The sequence below is a fragment of the Peromyscus leucopus genome, chromosome 1, assembly GCF_004664715.2.
Source record: "Peromyscus leucopus breed LL Stock chromosome 1, UCI_PerLeu_2.1, whole genome shotgun sequence".
NCBI classification, from domain to species: Eukaryota; Metazoa; Chordata; class Mammalia; order Rodentia; family Cricetidae; genus Peromyscus; species Peromyscus leucopus.
Genome location: NC_051063.1, coordinates 179041359 through 179069085, shown reverse-complemented (window position 1 = coordinate 179069085; position 27727 = coordinate 179041359). Strand labels below are relative to the sequence as shown.

General features: G+C 38.7%; 1 protein-coding gene across 1 annotated transcript; it reads left to right on the top strand.

Moving 5' to 3' along the window:
- The first annotated feature begins 5882 nt into the window (after positions 1 to 5882).
- LOC114703954 (bile salt sulfotransferase-like) lies at positions 5883 to 26512 on the top strand. The gene is made up of 7 exons (XM_028884999.2): positions 5883 to 6081; positions 15523 to 15731; positions 18739 to 18865; positions 23819 to 23913; positions 24747 to 24882; positions 24936 to 24989; positions 25333 to 26512. Exons 1-7 carry the CDS (start codon positions 5946 to 5948, stop codon positions 25443 to 25445), a joined length of 870 nt encoding a protein of 289 aa, XP_028740832.1. The 5' UTR covers positions 5883 to 5945; the 3' UTR covers positions 25446 to 26512.
- Positions 26513 to 27727: the final 1215 nt, after the last annotated feature.

Sequence of the window (27727 nt, the reverse complement as noted above, 5' to 3'; positions counted from 1 at the left end):
GGTATAGCCATTTTAATAAAAAAAATAGACTTCATACAAAAATGAATCAGAGGAAATATGGAGATTTACTCATCAAAGTAAAAATAATCAAAGAGAATATGTGAATTTATCATGTATGCCACAAACCAGGGGTAACTAAATTTGGTAAAGAAAGACTGTTACATTTTAAAACATATAGAGACCCACATGCCCTGTTAGTGAGAGACCTAATACCCAAAAGTTAAACAAAATTCCTAGAACTACCAGATGTTATAAACCAAATGGACCTAGCATATCTATACAGAACATTTCACTGAAACACAAAAGAAAATACTTTATTCTCTGTACATTATGGAACCTTCTCCAGTATTGACCACATATTTGGACAAAAAGTAAGTCTCAATAGATACATAAAAATTGAAATGACTTTCTGCAACTTCTCTGCTCACCATGGATTGTTGGTAAACAACAAGAGAAAACACAGAAAGCTTACAAATATATGGAAATGGGTCAACTCTATTCTGAATGTAAAATAGGTCAAAACATAAAGAAAGAAAGAAGTTAAAGACTTTCTAGAACTGAATAACAATGAGCACATAACACACACAAAATTGAGAAACACAATAAAGTGATTCTAATGGCACATGAGTATCTCTACATGCCTATATAAAATACTTGATAGAGTTCACCCAAGAACTTAACAGCACATCTGAAAGTTTCAGCATCTAAAGAAGAAGAAAAAACCTTAAAGGAGTAGATGTCAAGAAATAATGAAACAAGTGGCTAAAATCAAGAAACTAAAAACAAAAATAAGATCACAGAACAATTGTTTCTCAATCAGGTGCTGGATGTGTTGCAGAGCTATACTGAACCTGCCTAGAGTACACAGTTGAAAGAACTGCACCATGGCACAAATGTAGGGCCTCTGCTTAGAATCCCATAGCAGGAGACTTGGGACATGTATAGGTGGTAAAGGATATGCCCAGAGTCACCCAGTGAGATGCTGGAAGCATAGCTCAGAGACAGAGTACTTGCCTTCCACTAACTAATGAAAAGCTGTGGGCATCATTCCCTATTAACCTTCTTGCTTCAAATTTAACAGAAGATGCATAATATTTGCCCTATCAACATTTAATCATTAGTGTCTAAGCATGTAATGATTGATAGGAATGGAAGAAACATTTTCTTCAAGAATATAGCCATAGAGAAGTTGCCCACAATTGCTAAATGTGTTAGTGTAGACATTGATCCCAGTACATGGAAGACAGAGGCAGATGGATCCTTGTGTATTCAAGGACAGCTTCTTCTACATTGATCATAATATTCACAATAACTTAGTGAGAACCTCCCTGAAAAAAGAAATTCTAGGATAGGAGCTCACTAATCATGAGTTGAAGGTCAACCATGGCTACAACACAAATTTAATTAAGCCTGGAAACATGAGTACCTGCATTACAAAAAGGGAAAAATAAAGGATGCAATTACATTCAACACATTAAAAACTCTCCATAGTTCACCAACTGTGGAATAGAATTCCTCAGAGAACAGTTATTATTAGCTAGAGGGGCATATCGATAGCCCTTTGAATACAGAATAACACCTATCTTCTCCAGTCAAGGCAAGCAGCCCCATGGTTCAGCCTATACTTAATTCAGAGGGCCTTCTCTTAGAAAAGAATTACAGTATGGCTATCCTTTGCTTTACATCTAGTATCCACTTATGAGTGAGTACATACCATGTTTGTCCTTCTGAGTCTGGGTTACCTCACTCAGGATGATTTTTTTTTAGTTTCAACCATTTGCCTGCAAATTTCATCATGTCATTGTTTTTCTCTGCTGAGTAGTACTCCATTGTGTATATGTACCACATTTTCTTTATCCATTCTTTGGTTGAGGTGCATCTAGGCTGTTTCCAGGTTCTGATTATTACAAATAATGCTGCCATGGACATAGTTGAGCATGTGTCCTTGTGGTATAATTGAGCATTCCTTGGGCCCAAGAATGATATAGCTGGGTCTTGAGGAAGATTGACTCCCAACCCACAGCTCCAGGGAGGCTAGCTAATAAGGAGTATCCTATGAAGGATGCATGGATTACTCAGCAAAGGAGAAATAGATAAGATCTACATGAACAAATTGGGGGTAAGGAGGGTAATGGAGGGCAAGGGACAGGGGATGAGAACATAGGGGAATTGGAAGTTTGAGCTGGAACAGGGACAAAGAGGGAGAGCAAGGAAAGAGATACCAAGATAAATAAAGACATCATGGGAATAGGGAGGAACAGAGTGCTAGGGAAGTTCCCAGGAATATACAAGGATGACCCCACCTAAGACTACTGGCAATAATCGAGAGGGTGCCTGAACTGGCCTATTCTGGTGATCAGATGGCTGAATACCCTAACTGTCATCATAGAGTCCTCATCTAGTGACTGATAGAAGAAGATGCAGAGATCCATATCCGGGTGCCAGGCTGAGCTCCAGGAGTCCAATCAATGAGAGAGAGGAGCGATTCTATGGCCAAGGGACATTGAGACCATGATGGGAAAACATACAAAGACAACTAGCCAAACTAGTGGAAATACATGTACTGTGGACCAATAGCTGAGGAGCCCCCATGGTATTGGACTAGACCCCCTGGATAGGTGAGACAGTTGTTTAACTTAAACCTTTTAGGGGCCCCCGTCAGTGGGATAGGAACCCACTCTTAGTGCATGAGCTGGCTTTTTGGAGCCTAGTGCCTATGGTGAGATACTTTGCACAGCCTTGGTGCAGTGGGGAGAAGCTCAGATCTGCCTCAACTGAATGTACCACGCTCTGCTGACTCCCCACAGACCTTGCCTTGGAGGAGGTGGGGATGGGGGGTGGGTTGATGGGGAAGGCTGGGGGGTGAGAGGAGGGAGGACAGGGGAATCTGTGGTTGTAAAATGAATAGAAAATTTCTTAATAATATAATAATAATAAAAAGAAAATTTAAAAAAGGAAAGGTGTTACAGAGACCACACATTGAGCATGACTCTAGTCCCTTCTGACAGATCATAAGATTAAATCTTCAAGGAGTATTCTTTGAGAAGCCAAAACCCTATGCTTTGAGGTATGTCTCAATTTCTTCCTAGCATCTTTCTCCTAATATTCATGTTTCATACTGTATTGTAAAAATTATGAAATAAATTTTGAATTATGTATGTAAAGTACTCATTCACATGTCACAGGACAACTGATGAGAGTCATTTCTCTCCTTACATCTTGTGGGATATGAGATTGTCTTAGTTTAGGGTTTCTAATCCTATAAAGAGACACCATGACTAAAGCAACACTTAAAATAAAAAATATATAATGAGGTGGTTCATTTACCTTTCAGAGGTTTATTGTCATGGTGAGAAACAAGGCAGAATGTAGGCTGACATGGTGCTCAAATTGAGAGTCCTTATATCTTGATTCAAAGGCTACAAATAGATGTCTGTCTCACTACCATGCCTTAAGCATATATGGGGCATCAAAACCCAGCTCCACAGTGAAATACTGGCTACAACAAGACTGCAACTACTCCAAAAAGGCTACACCTCATAATAGAGTTACTGTCCCCAAAAGTCATTTTCTTTCAAACTACCACATTCCACTCCCTGGCCTTCGAAGGTGTATAGCCATATCATAATGCAAAAATGCATTCAGTCCACCTTCAAAATTCCTCATAGCCTATTATAGTATCAAACATATTTGAAAGTCTAAAGTTCAAAGTCTCTCCTGAGATTCATGCAATCTCTTAACTGTAATCCCCTGTAAAACCAAAATTGAAAAGCATTTCATATACTTCCAACATATAATGGCACAGGATATACATTATCATTCAAAAACTTAGGGAGGGGGCATAGTGAGAAAATATGGGATCAAAGCAAGACTGAAATTGGGCAAATTCCAAACTCTGCCTCCCTCTCCATATCTGTTGTCAAAGTGCTCTTCAAATCTACAACCCATTTCAGCTTTGTTAACTGTAACATTTTCTCTTTCTTGGGCTGGTTACACTCCCTGTTAGCAGCTTTTATAGTTGGTATCCCACAGCTCAAGGGTATCTAACATCTTGGGTTCTCCAAGGTAAGCCAGATCTCACCTTCACAGTTTCATGAAATGAATGTTTCCATTCAGGGACACTCCTTGACACATGCCTTAGTCATGGAGGAAGTTTTAATAATGCCTTTCATCTATCCTTAATTCTAAAGTTAGAACCACATGGATGAAGGTGCCAAGTTTGGTTGCTTGCTAGGGATGGACCATGGCCCCCTTGGTCAATTAAATTTTCACCAGCTTCTTGTTTTTGATGGTTACCTTCATTGCCAAAGCTTGGAAGTTCTTGAACTTGCTTTGCAGATAAGGCTGGCCTCAAACTCAGAGATCTGCCAGATTCTGCCTTCCAAGTGCTGGGATAAAAACCAAGCCTGGCTTTAAACTTTTCTTTATTTCCCTTTCACAAGTTCAAAACTTAGCTTAGTAGCATCCTTCCCAGAGGTCACCCCTCCCTTTCTTCCATTCTTAATTTGGTTATATCCTTGAATACAGGATTTAGCTCCAATCCACTTCCTGGTGCTCTGAAGCTTGCTCCTTTTTCATTTTAAATCTTTATAAGCATAAATACTAGTCACCATATGACAGAGTCTATACTAGGCTCTTTTGAGATTTCCTCTCCCAACAAAATTAATCTAAATGTATTCACTTTAGCCTCAGGCAGACTCTTTGGACAAGGACAAAAAGCAGCTAATTTCTTCACCAAAATATAAAAAAAAGATTTTTAAGCAACATAATATAATTCTTCTTTGAAACAACTTGAGTCCCCTGACAGTTCAAATCATTTTTAAAGCCATTGTCTTCTATGCTTCTATTACTATGACCAATTAAGTGGTGCTTATAACATACCACTGCTTTCCTAATCCAAAGTAGCAACATCCAAATTCCTCCAACCTAAAACATGGTCAGGCCTACCACAACAATACCCCAGTCCCTGGTATCTCTGTACCAACTGCTATCTTAGTTTAGGGTTTCTACTGCTGTGAAGAGACATCATGATCACAGTCACTTTTTGCAAAGGAAAACATTTAATGGAGTGGCTCACTTAAATTTCACAGATTTAGACTATTATTATCACAGGAAGAATCTAGTTGGCATGCTGGCAGACATGGTGCTGGGGAGAAGAGTCATTACCTATTGATCCAAAGGCAACAGAAAATGGTATGTCTGACTGGCATGGCTTAAGCATAGATGAGGCCTCAAGGCTTGCCTCCAAAGTGACCCAGTTCTTCCAATAAGAATACACATAACCCCACAGGGTTACAGCTCCTAATATTGCCACTGCCTTTGGGGTTAATTTTCTATACAGATTAATTCAGGTTTTCATGCTTAGTATCAAGTCTTTCCATTTGAGTCCAATGATCTTCATTAATCACCAGACTCCAGAAGATAATTAACCTCTGCAAGCAGTATAATTTGGGTGATATCATCCAAAGTTACAAGAAGAAAGTAAAATAGTAGTAATCTCCACAAGTATCTGAACACAAACATAAATATTGTGCATTAACATAAACTATAATATCAGATAAAATATGTTTATGGACTCACAACTTTGTCTTAAGCAAAACAGAACAGAACAAAACAAGAAAATCTCTAACTGATAAGACAGCTTCCAAGATATTCATTCCTGGATACATCTTATAACAAAACAAAGTGAACAATAGCCATCATACCTGTTCTGTGGTGTGTTTCTTTGTCCTACTTTTTTTATGAAAATAAGATACACATTTTTATTGATGTTCAGTACAAAGTTCATAGTCCAAAGGCACAATATCTGTTTGTTTTCATCAGCCAAGTGATTGCCTAACCAGTGAGACAGCTTCACTGACTTCTTTGTCCTCACTATAAAATAGTGTTTCCTGGCTTCTGAAACCATCTCATACAGTGACAGAAAATACACAGAGCTTGTGATTATGGCAGAAAATTATGTGTGGATAGATGGAATCCCTGTCCCTCCTGTGTATTTTCCACCTGAAATCATAAGAGAAACACATGAGACATTTATGGTGAGGGATGGAGACATATTCATGGTGACTTATCCCAAATCAGGTAAGTAGTATTTTTTTATATTCTCGGCTGGAATTGAATGTAGGAACTTGTACTTGCTAACACAATGCTTGTCACTGTGCTGTTGCTCTTGTACACACACATGATAGGCAACAGAGACTGCACACTACCTACTAAAGAGCTTTGGCTGTTTTTTTGTCCCTTAATGCATGGATTGTACCTTCTCTATAACTATGTTCAGTGTATAGGAAGGGAACTTAGATTAACACCATTTCCCATCAAGAGAGGATCAAGAATGACAAAGATGTGATGAAATGACTGGTCAGATGACCATGCCAGGAAATAGAGGAGTCAAAAGGAATGAATGCAGGGATAAGGGAGACACATAGCATCTGTTCGAGGAGATGAGTGAAGAGGCAAGGCAAGAAAGCACCAAGTGTAAGAAACCATGTGTAAGTAGAAATGGAATAACTGCATGTGGGTTTATTAGGTGGCAAGGGCTATGTTTAGGCATAATATAACCTGCATATAATATAGTATTTCATACAATTTAAGGCTGTGTGGACACTGTTCCATTACAGTATTGCTTATTCCCCTGGGTGGAATGTCAGTGCTTAGGAATACTCCAGGCAATATATATATAATTTAGTGTTTCAAGAACATCAAGCAAACAGCCTCCATTTTCTAGGAAACTTTCTGACCCTAAAATAACTGGCAAAGTGAATCATATCACTCTGTAGGTAATCATTGCTCCTCTCTCCCTTTGAGGTGAAAATTATCTTGAAATAAAACTTCAGAGAGCCATATAAATACCCTTGTAGTAGTAAAATCCTGGAAACCCCTTATTTTGTTGAATCTTGAACTCAACATTACTTCTTTGGCTCTGGTCCCTGCTGGCTGCAATATGTTGGTCCTGAAGAGGAACTGGATTGAAGAATAAGGAATATACAGAGGAGTGAACAAAGGTCCATGAGGTGTAGATAAGCTGGCAAGGGACCTGGTCCAGGGTACTATTGTAAGTATGGGTTAAAAAAAGGATGAAAAGAGAGACCATCATTGTTTGACTTCTGATGAAGCATAAATAATAGGAGTTAGACATTCAACACAAGGAACTCTGTTTATTAAAGCACACAGTGAGGGGCAGCCTATATCCTGTGGGAAACTGAGGGCTGTACCAAGAGTTAAAAACTGGCTGTAAGCCTTGTAGTGGTAAGATGAGGAATTTAAGAGTAAGGAAATAGTTGCAGTTATACCCTATGTTTCATACCTGAAATCTCCTGAAATGTTTGCTCAAGGTAAGACTAGGGCTATTTCAAGCGACATTCCTTTCTAAGAATACAAATAAAGCAGGGAAAAAGTCATCTGTAATCTCACAGAAATTTTGTTAGACTCTCAGGCATCTCTCTCTCTCTCTCTCTCTCTCTCTCTCTCTCTCTCTCTCTCTCTCTCTCTCTGTGTGTGTGTGTGTTGTGTGTGTGTGTGTGTGTGTGTGTGTGTGTGTGTGTGTGTGAGAGAGAGAGAGAGAGAGAGAGAGAGAGAGAGAGATTTCTAGGAACACACTTGCTTCAGTAAGCCCAAACTAACTTCATCAAGACAACACTGTTGAATCTTTCTCAAACTGTTTCATTTCCTGGTCAGTAAGTGTTCAAATATATGAGCCTGTGGAGGGCAATTCTCAATCAAACAACTTCAGGCTATATCATTGTGTTGTACATATGTTTTAAGTGTTGAATATTTAATAATGGATAACCAATTGCTGTACTCTGCCCTGGGAAAACAATTCCTCCCACTCTCACCAATCCTTAACTACCAATAGTTCTCTCACCAGGGTTGAGTTTTCATGGGCTTTTCCTGGTCCACTCTGGTATGTCTTTTGTTGTAGTTACTTGCTTAGCTCATATTGGATCATTCATGTTGGTAAAAAATTGATAAATATAGGTTATTGATAAATAAATTGATAAATTGATATTATTAGGAGATATAATCTTATTGTACAATTTCTAAATTGTCTTATAATAAAAACCCAGAGTCACATATCAGAGTGAAAGCTAAAAGGCCAGAGGAAACAAGCCACAGTCACTTCTCACCTTGCCAACTTCTCAGCTGAAAAGAGAAAATTCAGTCTCCATGAATCTTCAGACTGAATGCCTTTGAGTCCTTGGCCAAAATGGCCTCTAGTTCCTGTCTCCTCATGCCTTATATGTCTTCCTCTGACCAGCCATTTCACTTCCTATCTCAACCTTCCTAGTGCTGTGATTAATGGCATGTGTGCTTCCCAAATACTGAAGTTAAAGGTGTGTGCCACCCTGCCTGGCTCTCTTTCTCTCCTAGACTTAATCAATCTCATTTAGCCCAGTGTGGTCTTGAACTCACAGAGATCCACATGGATCTCTGCCTCCTGAGTGCTAGGACTAAAGGTGTGTACCACCACTGACTGAATTCTATGTTTAACTCTGTGGCTGTCTCTGTCCCCTGACCTTCAGGCAAGTTTTATTAGAGTACAACAAAATATAACCATATAATCTCACAACACTGCTGTGGAATAATCCTTGTGTACACTGTGATTATGTATTACTCTCATTGGTTAATAAAATCTGATAGGCTGGTAGCCAGACAGGAAATATAAGAATCACCTGCCAGATGGAAAATGAGTTGGACACACAAAATGGGATTGAGGTAAAAGTCATGGGCCTTGTGGCAGTGAAGAGATAAATAAAAATGGATTAAGTTGTAAGAACTAGTTAGTAACAAGCCTGAGCTATCAGCCAAGTATTTATAATTTGTATTAAGTCTCTGAGTCAGTTATTTGGGAAGTGTCTGCTGATTATTTGGGAGCAGGCAGTTGGCACAGGAAAACTCCACCTATAAAACACACTCCCTAATCTTCTGCCTCTTACAATATTTCTGCTCCATCTTTCTCAGTATACCCCAAGACTTAATAGTGGGAGTGTTTTATATATGTTTCTAATGGTGTATATGTTTCTAATGGTGCTGTGCTCCACAACTCTGCATTTTGATTTGTTTGGTTTCTCCAGGGGATTCCATTTGTTTTAAAGAGAAGTTTCCTTGATGAGATCAAAGCACAAGTGTTTAGATTGCTGTTAGGAATTATGCTGTGTTAGTAAAGCACTGGTTGTAGATTCTCTTCTAAGATCCATAATTTCACTAGTAGTTAGCAGGGCTTCCAATACCAGGCACTGCTTTTCTCTCAAGAAGGTCTTAAGTTCAATTATTGAGCTATTTGTTACCACCACAGTATGGGTTCCTCTTGAAAACTGTTAGGGCTTTCATGCCACGTTAGTCATTGATGTGGGTTATAGGTTGGTCAGTCTCTACATTGCTTTCCTCCCTTGGAAGCCTGCAATAGATCCATATCTGTCACCATGCACAAAACTTAAGTCCAAGTGGATTAAAGATCTCAATATAAATCCAGCTACTCTGAACCTGATAGAAGAGAAAGTAGGAAGTAGTCTTGAACGCATTGGCATAGGAGATCACTTCCTAAATATAACACCAGTAGCACAGACACTGAGAGAAACAATCAATCAATGCGACCTCTTGAAACTGAGAAACTTTTGTAGAACAAAGGATATGGTCAACAGGGCAAATCGACAGCCTACAGAATGTGAAAAGGTCTTCACCAACCCCACATCTGACAGAGGACTGATATCCAGAATATATAAAGAACTCAAGAAATTAGACATCAAAATGCCCAACAGTCCAATTAAGAAATGGGCTATAGAGCTAAACAGAGAATTCTCAAAAGAGGAAGCTCAAATTGCTGAAAGACATTTAAGGAATTTCTTAACATCCCTAATCATCAGGGAAATCCAAATCAAAATGATTCTGAGATATCACCTTACACATATCAGAATGGCCAAGATCAAAAAACACTGAAGACAGCTTATGCTGGAGAGGATGTGGAACTAGGGGAACTCTCCTCCACTGCTGGTGGGAATGCAAGCTTGTACAGCCACTTTGGAAATCAATATGGTGCTTTCTTAGAAAATTGGGAATCGATCTCCCTGAAGACCCAGCGATACCACTCTTGGGCATATACCCAAGGAATGCTCAATCATACCACAAGGGCACTTGCTTAGCTATGTTCATATCAGCATTGCTTGTAATAGCCAGAACCTCGAAAAAACCTAAATGCCCTTCAACTGAAGAATGGATAAATGAAATATGGTATATATACACAATGGAATACTACTCAGCAGAGAAAAACAATGACATCATGAGGTTTGCAGGCAAATGGATGGATCTAGAAAAAATCATCCTGAATGAGGTAACCCAGACTCAGAAAGACAAACATGGTATGTACTCACTCATAGGAGGATACTAGATGTAAAACAAAGATGACTAGACTGCTACTCACAACTCCAGGGAGGCTACCTAGAAAACAGGACCCCAAGAAAGACACAGGGATCGCCCAATGACAGAGAAATGGATGAGATCTACATGAACAACCTGGACGTGAGTGGGGGTAATGAAGGGCAAGGGTCGAAGGAAAGAGAGCTTAGAGGCGCGGGAGATCCCAGCTGGATGGAAGCCTGCGTAATCACTTATGGTGACATAAAAGCTAGTCTTCATGGAGAAGGAATTCAGGTCATTTCCAGCTCACAACCTTTTGACTGTGTTTCTGAAATGCATGGTCCCTTTAGCAATACACATTTATCTTCTACCTCTGTGGGGCAACCAAGCGCAATAGTAATAGGCTGGGTTTTTTGAATCTCTTGAAAAATACTAACCAACAATTTAAAATAGTACTTCTCATATCTGCCATTAAGGATTTTGTTAGCTGGTCTTTGGCTCTTGGAGGAAGCACTGTCAGCCTAGTTAAGAATATTTCTTAAAACTATATGTGCATATTTATACACAGAATCATGTATATCATAAGGATTTAAATGTAAATAATAGAAGTATTATTCCTTTGACACTTTCAGACATTCTTATTGTTATTTTATTTTCCTTTCTCTTTCTTTTGTAGTCACCTTCCTCCCCATTCTGAAAGTCCCCTTTATCATTCTTTGATCAGATCATTAGTACTCTGATATTACATCTTGTATTGTTCCACAATCTCCCTATCCTGGCAATGATTTTAGGGTAACAATTGCTGTGATAAGCACTATGACCAAAAGTAAGTTGTAAAAGAAAGGGTTTATTTTACTTGTGGTTCCATAACACTGTCCTTTGTCAACAGAAGTCAGAAAAAGAAATAATCAGGGCAGAAGCCCAGAGGCAGGAGTTGATGCAGAAGAAATGGAGGGGGTGAAGCTTATTGGCTTAATCGTCATGATTTTTTCAGCCTGTTTTTTATACACTGATGGAACCACCAACCCAGTGATGTTCCTAACTAATGTATCCTGGTCCTCCTCCATTCATCACTAATTAAGAAATTGGATTGCAGGTATTTCTTCTTACAACCCAATCTTCTGTATTTATTCTCTCAATTGAATTTCAGTCATCTCAGATTACTGTTACTTGTGTCAAAATAACATATCAGTACCCTTCCCTATTCTGATGTAACTCTTTGGCTTTATGTTCTTACATAAAGAGGCGTGAGCTTTCAACTGCTGTTCCATTGCACAACAGAAGCCATCTGCCCTCTGCCTGTTAAGCTGCCTTCGAAGAAAAGGGCACCGTACCTTTTCCATATTGCGAAGGCCACTTCATGGATGGGGCCATATTGTCCTGACCTCAGAAGATGCCTTTTGATAAAGCCATAACCACACTTGTTTTGGCAAGAATCAGTAGTCCTTTGTTTCGTGTTCTGTCTGTCCATTTTGTCCTGTTGATTCGAGGATACTTTGTTGTCCAGTGGCTAACTTTTGCCACAATGAAAGTTAACTCCATAAATGCAGTTTCTTCAATGCCCATATTTTCTCTGAAGTAGATTGGTACTGCCAGGAGCCGATATGTCTCAAAAAAGAAAAATTTCTAAGTTATTAAAACATTTTAAATGCCATATTCTGTAGATCTCTGAAGGGTTTGAAGATGACCTGTCTAAAACATCTCTGCTCAATTTTTAAAACATATCTAATATGACTACAAGTTCTATTGTAATGTGTAACTACTAACTTTCATTTCTTTATATCCTAATAGTTGGTAATAATAACATTCAAGGATCAGAAAATTGCATTACATTGTTAAATGAATGGTATAAGTACAATTAGAAATATACATATAGCATTTTTAACAATATCAATTTCAAATTGGTATACAATATAAAACAATCCAATCCAATGTAAAGTATTTAAAACTAGTAATTGTCTTTTCCTTTTCCTCCTTTCTTTCTTTTTTTTTTTAAAACAAGAACCTTAAATCTAATCTCCTTTGCTTAGCCTTTTTCCTAACCCTTGAAAACAACTTGTAACCAACCCCCCTAAACAATGAAAATTATCCCAGACCCAAAACCCATTAAAAGGACCAAAAACCCACCCGCCCCACAAATGTTACTTAGACTTACCTGCTATAATCTAAAAGAGTATTTACCTGAAAACCCACTGGCCATGACATCAAGGAAATGACGCTGATGATTTTAACTTTCCTTCTAATCCTTTGATTTCCATTCCTTAGTTATCCCAAATTTTGTTGCAGACATTCTGCTAAGATCTCTTCTTCATTTCAGCCCCTGTTCTCAGAAGAGAAACCAGAGCTACTCCTCTAGCCTTCCTTCCCAACCCCATACCTTTGTCTCAGCTGCCTACATTCAAGATCCTTTTTTTTGTTGAAAACATGGACCACAATGTCCAGGGAATCAGATATTTTTGGCAGACCAACTTTTCCTTTTTCCTGTGTTCCAACTAAGCAGCCCACTTTTCTAAACCATCCTCATTTCCACATGTCAGCACTCCCATATCTAGGAACATTTTCACTGCATTATGAGTAGTTAGTCCTGACAGGGTAGAGACTCGACAGCTCTCCCTAACAGGAAAACCAAAGCAATCACATACTCCTAACTGAAACAAAAAAAAAACCTTTCAAACAAAAACCAGGATATTGATAAGACTCTAGGCTGCCCTTCAAACCTAATGGCAAGGCCCTATTGTTGAAGAAAGTAACTAAATAATTGACTGGATATTGATGAGTCAAGCTTGTGTCTACATAGAGTATTCACTCCCTGTGTTTTAGCAACTTTTATACAGGAAGGAATCTGAACACTACCAAAAGAAAAACATAAACACCAAGCCAGCCACAAATGGTTGTCTAGGAAATGATCTCCTGCTACAATCTAGTCTAGTGTAATAGTGGCAAAAAAGATTGTGTGAGTTTTCATTCAATATTTGACTTGACTTAAGACCTATTTTAAGAGATGAAACTCATAAGTGAAATTGCTTGAGTGACCATGAACCTGAGATTAGATAGCTTTGGAAGCTAAGGTAAACTCAAATACTAATTTTCTTAAAAAAAATAAAAACCATAGAATGATTCCTAGTGACATTCTAATATACTCATTTATCAGTGCCTTCCATAGTAACCTTAAGATACTCTTCTTCCTGCAGCAGAATGGAACCATAGAGATCATTATGTAGAGAACTAGAGACTTTGTAACACTCACATTTGAAAAAGATATCTCCATAAGAAACATCCCCTATGGGCTCTAGGATTTTGGAGAAAGAAGAGGTAGAAATAGTGCAAGAGAAAGAAGAAATAGAAGACAGCAGGAAAATAAGGTCCTCTAAGTTAACTTTGCATATCCCATATGAAATCAGAGACAGAGGCAGCATGAACAGTGCCTGTGCAGGTCTGCTCCACATCCTCTGTTTATATATTATGGCTTCTAACTTACTGGTTTTATTGGATTCCCAAGTTTGTAAATGAATATGATACTGTTTCTTATGCTTTCTATTAGACTCTTTTCCTTCTGTTCGTTTTGTCCAAATTTGGTGTGATATTTTTCATTTTATTTTATTAGATTTTTTTTTTACTTTATCATTTTCACTTGGGAGACTGTTTTTGAAAATTTTTTTCTGTGGGTTTCTCATCCTGCATTCTGATACCAGCCATCTTCCTGTAACTTCATATCTCCACTTGTAGGCTCCAAAAAATGGCTGGGGAAATGCTGGATAGCCCTGGTAGTATTGATGAGAATAAGATGATAATCTGACTAACCCAGCTACCATCCAGGCCCAGAACCAGACCTGAGTTGGCACAACTCAACATCCACCTTCTCTATGAATTGCTGGAGAATGTCAAGGGGCCAGACTTGCAGACCCAAAGCTGAATGATCTCCATGACACATGGCAACAACAGGATATCTAATAAGAGTAGCACTGAGGGCCCAGTATCAAGGGTATAGTTGAAGCCACAGGCCAAGAACCAGATCAATGATTCATTGCAATGAATACCTAAAAGTAAAGGTGCATGGACAAAGAGTATAATGAATGACTCACTGTGTCATGTTACAGCTTCTATGCCTGTTTGTTTTCTAAGGAAAAAATGAACAGCAGTTGATCCAAATAGTAGGGGGCATGGGTAGGAATAGTGAGGAAGAAAGACAGGAGGGACAAGGAGTTATAGGGAAACCAAGAGATGGTCTACTGGTAGTAAAAATGTTCTGTTTGTCAAGCTGAAAATATTCTGCAGATTTACTGAGCAAAAACTGGAACAGATCTCACAACACTTACCATAGCTGGACACATGTCTCCACCCATGTAATTGTATGCTGAGGTCATCAGATATGGAAATCTCACATGTGGCTGATCATCAGATGAGGCAAGAAATGTCCATGATCTAACTAATCACAGACTGTTTATTAGTCACATAGTGATCCTAGAGCTGGTTATGAAGCTCGGTTTGTAGAGTTCTTATCTAGCATGCACTAACCCCTGGATATGATCTCTAGAGAAAAATATACTAGCCCAGGGTGGTCTATTCCTGTAATCCCTGCATTCCAGAGGTTAAGTCAGGGGGACCAGAATTTTAACATAATAATTAACTATACAAAGAATTCCAGGGAAGCCTGGGTTATGTAAGAATGTGGACTTCAGGACAAACACACACACACACACACACACACACACACACACACACACACACAAACACAAACACACACACACACACACACACACACACACACACTAAGAGAGAGGGGGAGAAGGAGAGAGAGGGAAAAGGACAGAGAAGGAGAAGAAGAAGAAGAAGAAGAAGAAGAAGAAGAAGAAGGAGAAGGAGAAGGAGAAGGAGAAGGAGAAGGAGAAGGAGAAGGAGAAGGAGAAGGAGAAGGAGAAGGAGAAGGAGAAGGAGAAGGAGAAGGAGAAGGAGAAGGAGAAGGAGAAGGAGAAGGAGAAGGAGAAGGAGAAGGAGAAGGAGAAGGAGAAGGAGAAGAGAGAGAGAGAGAGAGAGAGAGAGAGAGAGAGAGAGAGAGAGAGAGAGAGAGAGAGATCACATTCATTATAGAAACTGGCTAAAATGTCAATTTTATGTGTTTTTATAAGAATTGCTGAAAATGAGTGACCTCCACTCTTCCTTTTCCTCCAGGAACCCACTGGTTGATAGAGATTGTCTGTTTGATTCAGTCCAAGGGTGATCCCACATTTACCAAATCTGTGCCTTTCACTGAGCGTTCACCATGGATAGAAATGGATGAATCGAGTAAAACACTAAGAAACAAGGAGGGACCACGTCTCATCACGTCCCATCTACCTGTCCAACTCTTTCCCATATCTTTCTTCAGTTCCAAGGCCAAGGTCAGTGCTGAGGTATCTAGAACAATGTGATCATTGCTTTATAAACTCCTTCTATTTACTTACTATCTTTAAATTGTATTCTTACTGCATGTGTATGCATGTGTATGTCTGTGTTTGCCTGTCTGCTTGTATAGTACGTACACACACACACACACACACACACACACACACACACACACACACACACACACATCAGTGCCTGCAGATGTCAGAAGAGAGTGCTAGCACCCATAGAACTTCAGATATATATGATTTTGTGCCAAGTGATATTGGTGCTTGGAATTAGACCCATTTCTTCTGCAATAACAGCAAGTTATTGAATTTTCAAGTACTTGAAGTACTTGAATTTTCAAGTCTTAGCTGACATTGGATTACTGTACCTCAGGCAACACTGTTGAACAAAGACATGGAACAACCACATTTGTTCCCACTCTGGTTAATTGGCAGTGATGGAAACTAGTGGTAGCTAGAGTTTTCCTGGTCCTACCTGGCCCATGCTCAGGACAAATATCTCTCACCTGCCAGTGCCTCAGTCGCTCAGACCGGTATCTTAACATCTTCTCATGGCGGCAGCTGGCAGCGTCTTTTCTGCCTCAGCCTTCCACTTCCCAGAATTCTCCTCTCTCCTTGTCCTGCCTATACTTCCTGCCTGGATACTGGCCAATCAGTGTTTTATTTATTAACCAATCAGAGCAACACATTTAACATACAGAACATCCCACAGCAGGTAGCACTTAGAAAACCACATTTTTAACACTAAGGAACTTTCATTTAATTATTATTATTTATTATGTGTGTGGTGTGTGTACATGTGTGCACATGAGTGCATATTTATTTCTGGGTATACATGTAAGTGCATATGTGTGGTGTGTGTTCACTTCTGTGTGTAGTACATATATGTATGTGTAAGTGGAAAAGTTACATATCATTGACTGGGGGTACAGATACATTTGGTGTATGTGTGCTTATGTGTACTTGTGTGGTATATTTTTGTGTGCAAATATCTGTATGTGTTTCCTAGTCCCAATACTTTATTTTCTTCCTGTTTAATTCATTGATATTTTTGAGGCAGAGTCTCCTAGTCCAAGCTGGCGTTGAATTCACAATGTAGCTAATTCTGACCTAGAATTTATTATCCTTCTGCTTCCACCCACAGAGTTCTGATATTAGAGGTATCTGACACCAGACCCAACTTGCAAATATTTATATTTGTATTGTAAACTAGACTCACCTCCACTTATATTACTACATAGATTCTGTCAACATCTTTAAATGTTCAATGTATCATATAGAGATGTGTGTGAGAGTATATGTATGTGTATATAAGTTTGGGTGTGTGTGCATGTGTGTGTAATTGCATGTGTTAGTGTTGGCATGTATGTGTATGTATGATTTTGTGCATGTGTTTGTGTATGAATGTGTATATGTGTGTATGTGTGAACATTGTACATATTGTTTATGTATGCATGTGTGTATTTGTGTGAATGTGTTTGTGTGCACATTTATGAGTAAGCATTGTATTTATGTGCCTGTGTGTGCATGTATGTGTATACATGTATGCTTGTGTGTGAACATTATATGTGTGTACTGTGTACATGTGTATAAGTGTTTGCACTTATCTTTCTGTGTTTATATATAGGTATGTATGTATACATATATCAGTGGACACTATTCTGGATTCTATTCTTTTGTCTATCATGGGATTCCAGGTAATCAAGATAAGACCAAGTGTCTTGGTGGATGCTCTTTTGGGCAATGACTCATTTCACTGGCCCACAAATAACCAATTGACCAATTCATTAAGTGACTTATATCCTATGGGTCAAATTACTCACATTGCAGTAGTTTGTTGTAGGACTCAGCATGTTGGGCATAGATCATTACTTTACAGCTCTTTGGGTGTGTGAACATTACACACCTACTTAACAAAAATATTGTTAGTGACTTTTCATCATAAAAAAATGTAAAACTACTTTTACCTGACATGGAGAGATGACTCATAGGAAGTTAAGTGCATTCACTGCCGTTCTAGAGAACCTGAGTCCATTTTCAACACCCACATTGTTTTGTGGCTACCACCTGTATATAATTCCACGTCCAGAAGATCTGATTCCCTTTTCTTGCCTCCCCAGATAATAGAAACATGGGTGAATATATACATACAAAAAGATGCAGATATGAAGTGACTCTTAATAAAACTAATATGCCTTTTGAACCCTTTTTGGAGCTTCCATCAGCCATAGACTGATGTCCACAAGAAAGAGCCATTGAGTACTTTCTTTGTTCCAATCCAAGCACTCTGGCAGATTCATGGGATTATTATCATGAATAATTGATTAATGCATAGTATAAATCATTTATAAAAGAGTATTGGAAAGTGAAGTGTGCCTGTGCATGTCTGCAATTAATGTTCTTTGGAAATCAGAGGAAGAAGATAAGTTCAAAGTTATTCTTACCTACACAGCAACCTTGGGGCCTGCCTTCTTCTCATGACTCTGTATCCCCCAAAAGAGGGAGATAGAATACAAAATTTTGTTTCTAGTAGAGCCTGAGAAGCTGATTGAGTTCCTTAGGGTCCATTTAATGGAGGAAGGGGGTACCTGAGATTAAAAGGTTGTGCTCTTGCCTGCATAAACTAGTCTTATGATATGGATATGAAGACAATATTTACGTATATGAGCATACATAAATAAAAACAGTAATCCAGCCAGGTGGTGTTGGTGCACGCCTTTAATCCCAGCACTTGGGAGGCAGAGGCAGGCGGATCTCTGTGAGTTTGAGCCCAGCCTGGGCTACAGAGTGAGTTCCAGGAAAGGCACAAAGCTACACAGAGAAATGCTGTCTCAAAAACCAAAAAAAAAAAACAAAAAAAACAAAAAACAAAAAACAAAAAACAAAAAAACAGTAATCCATTGGTATTTGGAAAATGTTTTATTAAATTACCTGACAAGCCATATAAAGACAATGGAAACTGAGTGAGTTTCATTCTCCTGTCATTGTGTTGAAGGTGATTTATCTCATCAGAAATCCCAGAGATGTTCTAGTGTCAGGCTATCACTTTTGGCATGCCACAACATATATTAAGAGACCAGAATCACTGGAAGAATACTTTGAAAATTTCCTTCAAGGGAAAGGTGAGTGTGCAATGCAGTGTTAATCTCGGAAGTTTGGGCTCTCTATGATCCTCCTGGGTTCCTTTCAATCTCTATGTCCCAGAAGATTGTGGGCCTCAACACCACTGGGGAGTAGATCAGCTAAGCAACAGGACTTCAACCTTATCCTATGACTAAACAGTCCAGGGGTTTCTAAACCATTAGATCTTTCATAGTACACAGGAACCCACACATGCCAAGTAAGTCTCCTTTCACCAGTTCCTTCTCTAGCCTTCCTTCTACTTTTTCTTTGAAGACAGGGTCTCACTAATTTCCTCAGCCTGGACTTGAGCTCACTATATATCTACTACATTTATCAGATAAGTTGCAAGAGGGAATATAAGGCCACTGAAACCAACATCTACTGTTTCATCCAGTAGATTGTTTGCTCACTCTGTTGCTGAAGAAGAGCAACATGTAAAATGCAGATTATATATGGGCTTCTGAGATAGCTCACTGTTAAGAGTGCTTGCCAGAGAACCAAAAGGGCCGGAGATCACAATACACTACCCACATAACAAACTGGGAACAGTTTTCTTTTTTTTAATTTATTTTATTAAATTTTGTATTCATTTTACATACCAACCACAGATCTTCCTCTACTAGAGTGTGGGGTTTGATGTGCAATTTAAGTTTTCAGTAATGTTTCTTTTACAAATGTGGTGTGCCCTTGTTTGAACATCAATGTTCAGAATTGAGACTTCATCTTGGTGGATTTTCCCTGTGATAAATATGTAATGACCTTCGCAATCTCTTTTGATTGTTAGTTTGAAGTCTGTTTTACTAGATGTTAGGATAGCTACACCAGCTTGCTTCTTAAGTCCATTTAATTGGAAAGTCTTTCACCAGCCTTTTACTCTGAGGTAGTATCTGTCTTTGAAGTTGAGGTATGTTTCTTGTATGCAGCAGAAGAATGGATTCTGTTTTCACATCCATTCTGTTAGACTATGTCTTTTTATAGGTGAATTGTTAATTCAGTTAAACCGGTGATTGTTAGTTCCTGTTATATTTTGGTGGTAGTGTTGTGTGTTTCCCTTCTTTTGTATTTGTTGCTGTGGGATTATCTATTGCCTATGTTTTCATGGATGTATCTGACTTCCTTAGGTTGGATTTTTTCCTTCTAGTCCTTTCTGCAGTGCTGGATTTGTGGATAGGTATTGTTTAAATCTGGTTCTATCATGGAATATTTTGTTTACTCTGCCTGTGGTGATTGAGAGTTTTGCTGGGTATAATAGTCTGGGTTGGCATACATGGTCTCTTAGTGTCTGTATAACATCTGTCCAGGACCTTCTGGATTTAAGAGTCTTCATAGAGAAGCCATGTATTATTCTTATGGGTCTGCATTTATATGATACTTGGCCTTTTTCCTTTGCAGCTCATAATATTTTTTCTTTATTCTGTATGTCTAGTGGTTTGATTATTATGTGGCAATGAGGACTTTTTTTTTGGTTCCAGTCCAGTCTATTTGGTGTTCTGTAAGCTTCTTGCATCTTCATAGGTGTTTCCTTTTTTAGGTTGGGAAAGTTTTCTCCTATGATTTTGTTGAATATATTTTCTGTGCCTTTGAGTTGGTATTCTTCTCTTTCTTCTATCCCTATTATTCTTAGATTTGGTGTGTTCATGGTGTACCACATTTTGTGTTATGACTTTCTTGCCTTTAGTGTTTTCTCTGACTGATGAATCTAGTTCCTCTATCAAATCTTCCTCTCTTCCACCTCTTGTATTCTGTTGGTTATGCCTGCATCTGTAGTTCCTGCTCATTTATTCAGATTTTCCACTTCCAGCATTCCCTCAATTTGTGTCTTTTTTATTGCCTCTATTTCAGTTTTCAAATCTTGAGTTGTTTCCTTCATCTGTTTAATTGCTTTATCTTGACTTTCTTTAAGGAATTTGTTGATTTCTTCCAATTTTTATTTGTCTTTTCCTCAATTTCTTTAAGAGAATTTTTCATTTCCTTTTTAAAGGCCTCTGTCATCTTCTTAAAGTCATTTTAAGGTCAATTTATTCTGCTTCTTCTGTATTGGTTTGTTCAAGTCTTGCTGAAGTAGAACCACTAGTTTCTTTTTTTAAATTTTATTTTATTTTACAATACCATTCAGTTCTACATATCAGCCACGGGTTCCCCTATTCTCCCCCCTCCCACTCCCTCCCCTTACCCACAGCACACCCCCCATTCCCACCTCCTCCAGGGCAAATCCTCCCTCCGAGGACTGTGATCAACCTGGTAGACTCAGTCCAGGCAGGTCCAGTCCCTTCCTCCCAGCCTGAGCCAAGTGTCCCTGCATAAGCTCCAGGTTTCAAACAGCCAACTCATGCAATGAGCACAGGACTTGGTCCCACTGCCTAGTTGCCTCCCAAACTGATGAAGCCAATCAACTGTCACACCTATTCATAGGGCCTGATCCAGCTGGGGGCCCCTCAGCCTTTGGTTCATAGTTCATGTGTTTCTATTCATTTGGCTATTTTTTTTCAATAATTGAGTAAAACTGAAATTTATTATAAGCCACAGTCATCCTAGGGACCTCCATGCTATATATATATAGCCTTCATGGTTCTATGGGTTGTGGTCTGATTGTTCTTTATTTTATATCTAGAATCCACTTATGAGTGAGTACATACCATGACTATCTTTCTGGGTTTGGGTTACCTCACTCAGGATGATTTTTTCTAGTTCCATCCATTTGCCTGCAATTTTATGCTTTCATTAATACCACTAGTTTCTGATGGTGCCATGTTGGTGTTTATGTTGTTGACTCTGTTTTTGCACTGGTGTCTACCCATATCTTCCTCCACTAGGTGCAAGCAGTGTCTGTGTCTGAGGGAGCCTCTCTTGGTCCGATTGATACTCTTGTTCCAATGGGAGCTCTTGGTCTAAACGGGGCTCTTGGTCCAATGGGTGCTGATGGACTCTGTGTCTCAGGGAGGAGCTCTTAGTCTAATCAGCACTAGTGGGCTCTGTCTCAGGAAGCAGCTATTTCCAATCAGTGCATGGTATTCTTATGGCTCTGGTGGTCAATGGTGCTGCAGGGGATGATTAGTTTGGCAAGTGGGGTAGAAGAAGAATCTGCTGCCCAGTCTCAAAAGGCTGCCCTGGATGGGGCCAGGGTGAGGGGTATGGAATGTTCTCCCAGGATCTAGGGCTTAGAGAACTGGTCTGCCTAGTCAGAGATGGGACCTTACCTGTTCCCATTTGGTGCAAGGTGGGCTTATGGGTCTGGTCGGGAATAGTTTTCTTTAGACCAGTAAAATGGAGCTTTAGGATCAGTGAACTGAGACAAGATGATTTCTGGAAATATAAGTAACTTTTCTTTCAGGGTGATTAAACAGTATGACCACAGCTATTTATAGAAGAAAGTTTATATTGGCTAATGTTTTCATTGAAATAAAAGTTCATCAAGCAGCAGAAGAGGCATGGAAACAGTAGCAAGAAGTTTAGAGCTTACTTCCTTTACCATAAACACAAAACAGAGAGAATGAACAGGGAATGGCTTGAGATTTTGAAACTTCAAAGCCCAACCCTGGTGTCATTCTTTCTCCATTAAGTAATACCACCTATGTCTACTCAAAGAGATCCACCAAAAATCTGAAAGTATATGTCAAATCACATTCAAATCACCATGTGGGTATTGGGGTTAGCAGCTTTGCTGAAATTTCTAAGTCTTGAAGTAGGGAAAGACAACTCCACAGAGGAGAAATTCAGATACCAACAAACAACTTCCTCCTCTGGCATCTGAACCTGTGTACCTGTGTAAGCACACCCATGCACACAGGCCCACAGATGCATCAATATACCATACAAATATACATCAAGAATTAGGTAACAATAATTTATATTGAAAGAAACACAAAAATTAATATATTCTAGGTAAACATTTAGATTAGAACTAGTTGTAGCAATTTGGCCATTTGGTCTAATGACCAATAGAATGGAGCAGGTTGGCCTGATGGGCATGGTTTCCTCTGAAGATACTTGATGCTTTAAGAATCTTGAGGGAAGGGTCACGTGGCCACTTGGATGGTTGAATATTTCCAGACAACAGGGCTCAGTGATTCAGTGCGCACCTTTTCCCATCCCTCCTTGGTAAACAAAGAGGCAGGGATGCCACTTCATTCTATACCATGAATGTGTTATGTCAGATTTATCCTTTGAAAATAAGTCCTAATCCAAGACTTCTGTGGACTGCCACTTTAACCAGACATATCTGAGGACACTTTATGTGTTAAAGATCTAGACTAGCAAGAAACAAATGATGTGTCAGAAGAAATGCCTCAGCAGTGAAGACTGATGGCTGCTATTTTAGAGGATATAAATACAGAGCCCAGAACCAATGTCAGGTAGTTCACACCCTCATGTAACTCCAGCTGGTCCCCTTCAGAGTGCCTCATAGCCCTTGTAACACAGGACTGGAGAAAAAGATACTATTCACCAAAAAAAAATTGTTTTTGCCAGAATAAGATGAAATTGGCAAGTTTGAGGTTAAGTGGATGATCATACTGGAGTAAGTAAAGTGGTGATGAGTTATGAATCATGAATTTTACATTAAATATTGACATTTGTAATTTCAGAGTACCCTCAACTTACTATAAATATGCACAAGTTTTTTTTTTTGTCAATTACTGGCTAGGACTGTGGGGAGTGATGAAGATTAAGAAAGCTTATAAGGATGCTCCCTGATTTCTTTTTAGCTATCCACATTTACATATTTATTCATTTTGTGTATGTGTGTGTGTATGTGCAAACACATGCTACACCTGTGCGTGGAGATCAGAGGACGCCATGATGGATTGTTATTTTTTGTATCTACTAGGTTAGAGGAATCAAAGTCATATCATGAGTCTTGCCAATCATTTCATGTAATCTAGCTGGCCATCCAGCTGGCCATGGACTATTGCATTTATCCTCTTAATCTTCACTTTCTGTTGTACTGCACATAGTGCCATTTGGATCATGGTTTGAGCACATTCGTGGATGGATGTCCCAGAGAGAGAGAGATAACTTCCTGTTGTTGAGTTATGAAGAACTGAAAAAGGTAAACATCATTCCTATGGTCATATACAGCCTCTCAGCACTTCAATCCATGTAACACCTTCTAACCTCAGTGTCCCTTTCCACCTGCTCTGTCAATTTTAGGCTCAAAGACAATCCTAAAAAGTGAACTTTGATTCCTCCATTTTCTTGCTCCTGGATGGCCATTTCCAAGTTCTGGGCTCATCCTTTCAGAAAATTTCTTCCATTAAAATATATGTTTGCAGGGCTGTGATGGCACACGCCTTTAATCCCAACACTCAGAAGGCAGAACCAGGTGAATCTCTGTGAGTTTGAGGCCAGTCTGTTCTACAGAGTGAGATCCAGGACAGGCACCAAAACTGCATAACTGGATTATGGGAACCAAATACAGTATTCTATAACCGCTGTATGTGCTAATCCACCTCTTAACACACTCACTCTGTTAAAAGTTATTAATATTTGTGTGTGTTTCTGCATGTGTATATGCATGTCTGTATGTTTGTGTGCAAATGTGTACGTATGTGTGTGCATGTGTGTTTGTGTACATATGTGTTTCCATGTGTATATGCATGTGTATATATGTTTATGTGTTAGTGTGTATAGTTTCTCAAGGTTTTATGTATGTACCCATATGCCTGTCTTCATGGTGCACATGCAGAGATCAGAGGATGATTGGGGAAATCATTTCCCTTTCTGCTTCTCCTTCATTCCTGAACCATCTCAGTATACACATTCCTTGCTTCCTTCCCTCTGCTGTCCCTCTTCCTCTGAATTATTTGGTCTTTTTACATCTAACTTCTTGTCTATATTGTCTTTCATGTTCATATCATCACTAGTACTTTTGTTTTCCTTTAGGACACAAGAAACGCCATCAAAGATATCTGTGAATTCCTAGGAGAGACGTTGAAACCAGAGGAACTAGAGTTAGTACTGAAGAACAGCTCCTTCCATGTCATGAAAGAACACAGGAGAGATAAGGACAGCTTTCTAAGTAAAAATGAATGAAGAACAGCTCCTTCTATGTCATGAAAGAACACAGGAGAGATAAGGACAGCTTTCTAAGTAAAAATGAAACATATTTCTTAATAATGAGAAAAGGTAGAGACATGGTGTAGTTCTTACATGCAACTGAATGCTTGAAGGCTTTCTTGTTATTGGAAAAGAATGCTAAGAATTAAGATGTTTGTATATGTCAACTTATTTAATTTACTTATTTCTATTCACATGTAAGTGTGGTGTGAATGTATGTTCAAATGTATGTGTAGATGTGTTTTTGGAGGTCTGAAGTTTTGTTCATGGGATATGTACAGTTTTCAGTTATTTGGATTTAGAATATTAGGCATCGGTGCAGGAATATTACCCAAATAAATTAGGAGACATGCGGTTTCTTCGGGACTATCACAACATGTAGCCTAAGCTTCTCCTCCATTTTTTTTTCCAGGCATCACTGGAGACTGGAAATGTCACTTCACTGTAGCCCAAGCTGAAGAGTTCCATAAAATATTCCAAGAGAAGATGGCAGATTTTCCAAAAGAGCTGTTCCCATGGGAATAATGTTCAGAACTCTCCAAATTTTGTAGAGATCTTTTATATGTTCTGTTGTCTTTCAACTTGTGTATGGCTTAGGATCATAGCATAAAACCTACTGTTTCATCCAGATCCATTAATTATCAAATCTTGAGTTGGTGAGATGGCTCAGTAGGTAAAGGCATGCCGACCAATTCTGTGTACATAAATTCAATCTTGACAGCAACATGATTGGAGAGAATCAACAAGATAAAGTGGTCCTCTAATTTCAGTAGATACACTAAGATGGCACTCCCTACAAAATAAATAAATTAATGTAAACTTAAAATATTATTGTTATTTCAATAATGATGAAAGAATGATACAATTATTAGTCCTAATTGCTTCAAAAAATTAGACAAGAAATAAAATAGAGAGGAAATGAAGGTGTTTTTCTACTCATTCACACATGATTTTACAACATTTGTTGAATGCTCTTCTGAGGGACGTAAGTCTCTCAGTTACTTTTATTCTCTTACTCTGTGATTTTTGAGATCAGTATGCATTTTGCCAGAGAATTGGCAGAGACAATCCATGCATTCCTGTTGGTAGAGATCCAGGAGTATCAATGGGGATGACCCTGTCTTCCTACAGAGGGGACACATTTGTACTCCATATTGAGAAAAGGATTTGGCACATGCAACTTAACAGCTTCCCATGTGCACACCAGTAGTGAGTTGTATGAGGCTTACACTTTAGTTTTTGAGTAGAGTATTCAGGGGCAAAAGTATTGGGGGACCAGTAGGAGATGTGGCCATCTTGGAAAAGAAGTCACTGGCTGTTGGCTTAATGTTTTAAAAGGCTAGTGTCAATAAGTTTCCTCGCTCTCTGACTTGTTGGATATGAAGACATGAGCTCTCAACTGTCCATACTCTCTTTCATCAGTTTTTCTAGCACTTGTTACATCAGCCAAATTATATCCTCTCTTATATAACTTGCTTGGTCATGCTGTTTTTACCTCAGCAATAAAGATTAACTGAAAAATTACCCAGTTACAGAATCAATGTAAATTTGTGGCAAATAAATAGAAAAATAAAATACAATATTTTTATCTATCTCTCTCTCTCTATATATATATATCTATTGGTTATTTACCTACGATTACTTCATCCATCCATCTTCCTTTCCATCCATGAGTCAACCAAAATCTTGGGAGATTGCAGAGCAGTGACACTGATACCTTCAGACAAATTACCAATATATTGTCTCAAAAATTGTTATAAATAATAATTGAGTATGAATCAATTGTATAGCAATGCCCATCATATGTGGGGACATGAGATCCATTCACACAATGAAAAAAATCAGCCACCACCTGCTACCAAGGCATCTTTCTCTCTTAGCTAGCAATAGGACTCATATTGCTGACACACCCACAGAAATCACCCTCACACTTGCTACCCTCTGTTGGGTATTTTGAAACACAGACTTGTATTCTTGACTTCCTCTTCCTTCCTCTGTGAGCACTTTGGTTCAAAAAGTCTGTTAAATGTTGACCTGAAGAGTTACTCATCTAATAATAAAATGAATAAATTAAAAATCCAAGTGAAATTCTTGGTTATGGAACAAGAAACAAAATTAGAATAAATCAGGCTGGAAGCTGAGGCTGAGTGTCCTATCACCCACATAAAGAAGAATAAAAGTTCAATTATATGCAGTATATTGTGTCTTTAAGAACATACCTTACCACAGACTAATTTCACAGGGCAACTTGCCATTCATTACCTTACAATGAAGTGTTCAAATTTATATGTGAAATTACCTTTCTTATCCACTTGACACCTTTCTTCTTTGTGAGACCTTATCAATCAGTAAATAAAAAGATAAATTAATTCAGAGAAAGTGTTCATTGTACAATACCATTCCTAGCATCAGTTGCTGAGGTCTTACTGAAGATAAACAAGATGCTATATACAATGTCCTTAGTCTGACTGCTATCTGGTTTCCTTTCTATTGCTGTGCTAAAATTCCTGACAGCAACAAAGAGGGGGAGTTATCAGGCTATAATTCCATGTTACAATTCATCATTATAGGGGGAGAATCTAAAATAGCTAGTCATATTTGGATGCAAGAGGAAAGCGAAATCTATGAATAAATTGATGTTTGCTGCTCAGCATGTTTTCAATTGCTCTACGCAGTCCTGGATCACAACTCCAAAACTGGTGCCACCTACTTTCAGGATCAATCTTCTATCATCAATTAATGTGATCTACATCATCTCAAGTAGGCATCCCTATGGGATAAACTGATCTACAAAATTCCACATTCTT